This window comes from Pectinophora gossypiella, chromosome 22 (genome assembly GCF_024362695.1).
Source record: "Pectinophora gossypiella chromosome 22, ilPecGoss1.1, whole genome shotgun sequence".
In the NCBI taxonomy this organism is placed as follows: Eukaryota; Metazoa; Arthropoda; class Insecta; order Lepidoptera; family Gelechiidae; genus Pectinophora; species Pectinophora gossypiella.
In genome coordinates, this window is record NC_065425.1 from 12,123,740 (window position 1) to 12,129,746 (window position 6,007).

Sequence of the window (6,007 nt, forward strand, 5' to 3'; positions counted from 1 at the left end):
AAAGGGAACTATGCCCATACAGCCATGTCTTACGTATTTTTTTTTCTTGATGATTAATGAAATGATGAAAGGTGATGAATGATGATGATGAAACCTAAGCCCCCACCCTCGGAGTAGACTCCTACTCCGAACCCCAAACGAATTAACTCAAAAGTCCGCATAAACTTTTGAGTTATGAAGCGGCTTCCCGACACGAAGCGAAAATAGGCAGATACACTTTGTTTATTGAATACTCCAATATAATAACACTCGCGAATGTCTTCTGACTAACTTAATGCGATCATTAACCACAAAACACCACTTCGTATTAATTATTTAGATTACTCAATGAAGAAAGCAACTGTCCCGTTCCCGTTTCCCGCCGAAAAGCCTTTTTTTTTGTTTTGGTTTTCCCCGAAGGGTAAGGCAAAGGGAACTATGCCCATACAGCCATGTCTGACGTATTTTTTTTCTTGATGATTAATGAAATGATGAAAGGTGATGATGATGAAACCTAAGCCCCCACCCTCGGAGTAGACTCCTACTCCGAACCCCAAACGAATTAACTCAAAAGTCCGCATAAACTTTTGAGTTATGAAGCGGCTTCCCGCCACGAAGCGAAAATAGGCAGATACACTTTGTTTATTGAATACTCCAATATAATAACACTCGCGAATGTCTTCCGACTAACTTAATGCGATCATTAACCACAAAACACCACTTCGTATTAATTATTTAGATTACTCAATGAAGAAAGCAACTGTCCCGTTCCCGTTTCCCGCCGAAGAAATGTTTTGTTCACCGCTACGCCTACAGCTATGTGTACATGTCATGTACACCATAGTGCGTAAAGAAACATCCTTCTGAGTTGAGAGGTCAGACAAGTCTTTGTGTTATTGCTGTTATTATTGAACTCATCAAAAAAATATCGAATGGAAAATCCAACGAGTTCATCAGAAATCGCAATGACTTCCAAAAAGGCTGCATGTGTCTAATCCGTTTGCCTTTCTTAAGAGCGAAGTTAAAAAAATAACTGTCAAAACAAACAGCTGTTGAATGCTGTTCGTGTTGAAAGCAAAGAGAATAAATAAGAATTCTTGAAATTTTCTTATATTTAAACAAATAACCCGTGTGAGTATTAATAATGAGCGGCGCAGAAAGCGATGAGGAACTACCATCAATAAATTTTCATTCATTATCTCAGGAAGTAAGATTTTAACTTTACCTTTTTACACTTTATAAAATATTTGCAAAATCTTAAATAAAATGGACAATGAATGAGAGATAATCGATAATGAAAAAGTATGGAGGCGTAAAGTGTCATTCGTGCACACCAGATAAAGCAGGAGGCGATGCCGACCGCGAGCGAGGTGGCCCTGCAGCGCGAGCGCGAGCAGCGCACGGCGGCCGAGCTGCAGCGGCTGCGGGACCCGGCGCCGGCCGGCAGCCGCGCCTCGTCCAGCGGCTCCGAGGGCGAGGCGTCGCTGGCCGCCGCCGTGCGCCGGCTGCGGGTGCTGCCGCCGCCCGCCCCGGGCGTCACCGCCGCGCCCGCCCGCCGCCTCCTGGCCGCGCTGCCGCCGCCCGCCGCCCACGCTTCGCGCCGCTTCGCCGCCGCGCTGCGGGACGACGCCGGGCCGGCCGCGCGCCTCGCCCTGGGCGACCGTATATCGCGCGGGCTGAGCGCGGCGGCCGCGTGCCCCGACAACGTGTGGCGCGACGACGAGCTGGAGTGCGGCGCGGCCGTGCTGTGCGCGCGCGTGTGGGCGGGGCGCGGCACGGCAGCGAGGCGCGCGCTGCGGCGGCTGCTGGCGCGGCCGGCGGGCCAGCTGGCGGCGCAGCTGGCGACGCAGCTGGCGGCCCGGCTGGCGGCGCGGCTGGCGCGCGCGGCGGGGCGCGGCGCAGCGGGCGGGCGCGCGCTGCTGCGCCTGGCCGGCGCCACGCGCGCGCTGCCGCCGCCCGCCAGCGCGCTGCACACCGAGCTGCTGCGCCGCGGCCTCTACGCGCTGCTGCGGCCCGACGGCCAACCGCCCGGCGACGAGGTCCGGTCCTTCTTCTCGCACGCTCCTTCCGCGACGTAGCGATCGACGGGTGACGTGCTGTACCGCTCGATATCTTTGCAGGAAGAGATGGAATCGTTGTCGATGGAGACGCTGGAGCGCCTGTCGAGCGAGCCCCGGACGCCGCCCATGGACGCTCGGACGCGACGGCTGGCCCTGCAGCTGGCGGCTCGCGTGGCGGCCGACGCGGGGGACGCGGGCGACTCGCTGGCGGCGTCGCGCCTGCTGGCTGCGCTCGCGCAGCAGCCGAGACACAAGGACAAGCATCACCCCGACTGTCTCAAGGTTTAATCTTTGAGCCCTTTACCCCTTCTATCAAAAAAAGCGATGCTTCCATAAGGAACATAAGGCCGCGACGTTTGAAAAATGACAGTTTTTTTTTAGGTAGTGAAATATCGCAAAATCTCATCTCATTTTAAACTTACATACTAAAGGAACCCCCATTTTGAGATTTACATACTTTTTTGTACTTGTGGTTTCTTGAGTTTTCATGATAAATGACTCAGTGTTAGGTTTGGGGTGTTAGATTCCTAATGGCTGTGAGGGCTGGTTATCTGAGGCGAAGGCTGAGATTGAAACGTCCAGAAGTAGGCAAAATTCACTGAATTTAATTAAATTCGTACAAAAAATGTTCACATTACAGTAGTTGAATGGAGAGCAAGAAGGGAAGGGAAGTGACAAAAGTGTTGTCACACTAAAAAATATAAATTTAATGTTGGGGTTGCCAACGCTCAGTCAGTCACTGATATGAGACTCGATAGTAACGCTGACCAGTGTTAAAGATTGAAATTATAGCATTTGACAACCCACACCAGTAAAAAATTACATCTTGTGTTTCATGGCAATAAAAATATGTATCTGTTGTCAGCTAGCGGCCATGTCGTCGACTCTGCAGCTGATATTCCGCGCGGCGCCGGCGCCCGCGCACTCGCCGCACATACACATACATTGACCGACCTGCGCGGACACTGTTAACACGGAATATTGTCACATGTGATTCATAGGGTAATTTGTAAGTTAAGGAAGAATAAAACCACTATTTTTATAATTTCGTATATTAATAAAGAATATAAAAATTTAAAAACATTTGTACTAAAATAGTCTATTCATTTTCTTAATTCTAATAGTATCCTTAAGCTACGTCGAGATTCTAATATCGAAATTATTACAATGTTGGCGACGTTACAACTGGTGCGGTGAAGACGTCGGTTCGTAAACGTCGATCATGCGTACGGCAGGTCAACGACCAGGTGCGCCATGGGCAGCGTGAGCACGTCGCCCAGCAGCTGCCGGTGATACGTGCCGCGACACTCCCACCTGTCACGACGATAACCGTTCATTTAACGACACACGCAGATTTCGTTAAAAGCACAGAAGACCAACAAGCCACGTACCCGTGCTTGTGCAGCAGCGCCCGGGCGGCGGGCTGCAGCTGCGAGGCGGCGGCGTGCAGCGCGGCGCAGCCGGCCGCCCGCGCCGCGCCGCCCGCCGCCGCCAGCAGCGCCGCGCCCGCGCCGCGGCGCCGCCAGCCGCGCCGCACCGCCAGCCCCCACACCCAGCACGCGTGCCGCGCCGCGCCGTACTCGCTCACGCTCACCGTGCCCACCACCTGCGCAATTTTTTACATTTTCCATGTGCGTCCTGAGGCCGCTCGCATACGGCATCTCACTTAACTGAGCAATTGTTTAACTGTCTCCGCTCATCTTTTACCATTGTACCTTTGTATCCATTGCTAGATGAACTGAACTAGTTGGAGATCTATATGTATCGATTCGGATAATTACAGCTGTGGGTTTCTTTTACGCGATTATTCCAGTTTCTCTTCGTAGTTTAATCATGTTTATAAATATTAACCTTTACCACTTGTTGTCTTGGCTGATAATTTAGTGCGTGCGAGTGATTAATTAGTGTTCAGCCGACAACTTCAAAGCATCCGAGGCGGTCAAAAGAGATGTGCCTCACAATTGCCCGTAATACTCTGGCCATTTTATGAAAACATGTCCAGGGTGGTACCTCTTTATGTTGCGGCTCCGTGCTATCCCCGCGCAGCTCGTGCTCCAGCACTACCGGCGCGATGACGGCCGGCGATACCAGCAGCGGCCCGCGCAACTCTGCTACCCACCCGGCTGCTTCGTTACGCAGTTTCTGACAACAAATAATATTGTTTTTTTTTCGTCTTCTGCAAAACCCTTCTAACTGTATGTCATGCATGTGTCATCTTACCGCCTCGTACGCGGCGGCGGTGGCCGCGGCGTGCGCGCGCACGGCCAGCGCGACCACCACAGCGGCCACAGGCAGCAGCAGCAGGCACGCCGCCGCCGACACGCCGCAGAAGATGAACAGTACCGCGCCCGCCAGCACCACGCCCTGCAGCGTCACCTGAGCCAACACTTGTTACATTTTACATTTTACATTTTATTACAGCAACATATAAATACTACTACCATGGTTAAGGGAAGGCGTGTGACCCAGTAATGTATGATAAAAGCTTGAGATAATATAATATGGTGCATGAAACTGCATAGTGAATGAGGGATTTTCCAGGCTATGTACCCAAAAATAATTAAGATGGTGCTGTTGAGATTTAACATGATAATTACCTATTTTCTCATTACTTGTGTAAATAGTTATTCCAAAATCAGAAGCATTATATAAAAATGATAGAAGCATATACATATACTTGACTACAAAGAAATCAAAAACAAACAATATTAATATTTTCCATTAATCAGCACATTTTAATTAATAAATCACACAGAGTACACAACTGTGGCTTTGACGGAGACACCGTCTGAAATACTTAACAGAATTCCCCTATTCTGTTATTATCTGTTGAAAGTTGACAATGGTCTACCAAGAACAGTTGGCAAAGTTACCTCTTGGAAGAAAAAGTAGAAGAATGCGTCGGTATGTGAGTCCGCGAGCCCGTCGCGAAGTAGCCGCAGGCGCGCCGCTGCGTCGGCCGCACGCGCCGCCCGCACCACCACCACCGCCCCTGCTGACATCGCACTCCTCACAACCCACAACACTCGATGTTACAAGATTCTCTTCACAACACACTTGCCAAATATCTGATTACGCTAAATCATCTATTTTCATTATACAAGATACAATTTTACTCAAGCAAAAGTTATCAGATAGAGAGATATGAATGATTTTTATTTATCTTATAAAAAATATGTACCTAATAAATAAACAACACCTGTTGGTTTTTTTTTTAGGTTATGGCAATGGCACAGCACAGCACAATGGTCTATAAAGAACCACAGACTAGTAAGAGATACTACTACGAACATCTCTAGTACTAACGTTTTGTTTGATTGGTTTTAATGATACATGACAGTTGTTTTTTTTTTAATAATCGAATTTTACTTGGCAAAGAACTACGCGTTAGGCGGCCTAATGTACATTAGGCCGGGATGGTGATGATTAGGAGTGGGATGTTCAAAAGATAAGGTCTTGTAACCGGGATCGGTATTACTCTAGAGATTTTAATTCGACTTTGAAACGAGTAAGTACTTATTTCAAAGTCCCAGATAAACGTAAAATCTGGAGAAAATAATACCGAACCAAGACCTAATGACCTTTTTTTTAAGTTAGGGCTTGGCTAAGTAAATGCTACAACAAGTTATGGTTATAATGCGATGGTTGACGACATAAGATGAGACAGATTATAAGATTTATATTGATATATGATTAGTAGCGATCATCATTGATGAACATGTTTACACACACACACAGACCCACGTGTCTTGTTTGTTCGAAACTGCACCACATACCTCTTCGTATGGCGGCCATCTTGTTTTTCCGCCATTTTGTTTTTTTTACCGGCGATAGAATTTGACCAAGATTTGTACATAGGTGTCGTGAAAACAAAAAACTTCCAGGTGCAATAGGTTTGCCAGGCCGTAGGATGTCTTCCTAATGCGGAGCAGTTTTCAAAGATGACGTTCCGATCTCACCCCTATACA

At 48.5% G+C, this 6,007-nt stretch overlaps 1 protein-coding gene across 1 annotated transcript; it reads right to left on the minus strand.

Moving 5' to 3' along the window:
- Positions 1-3,259: 3,259 nt before the first annotated feature.
- Positions 3,260-5,295, minus strand: LOC126376977 (uncharacterized). The gene is made up of 6 exons (XM_050024533.1): positions 5,221-5,295; positions 4,913-5,048; positions 4,260-4,415; positions 4,050-4,181; positions 3,536-3,645; positions 3,260-3,353 (listed from the first exon to the last, which is right to left on the minus strand). The coding sequence occupies exons 2-6, from the start codon at positions 5,039-5,041 to the stop codon at positions 3,260-3,262; spliced, it is 621 nt and encodes a 206-aa protein (XP_049880490.1). The 5' UTR covers positions 5,042-5,048; positions 5,221-5,295.
- Positions 5,296-6,007: the final 712 nt, after the last annotated feature.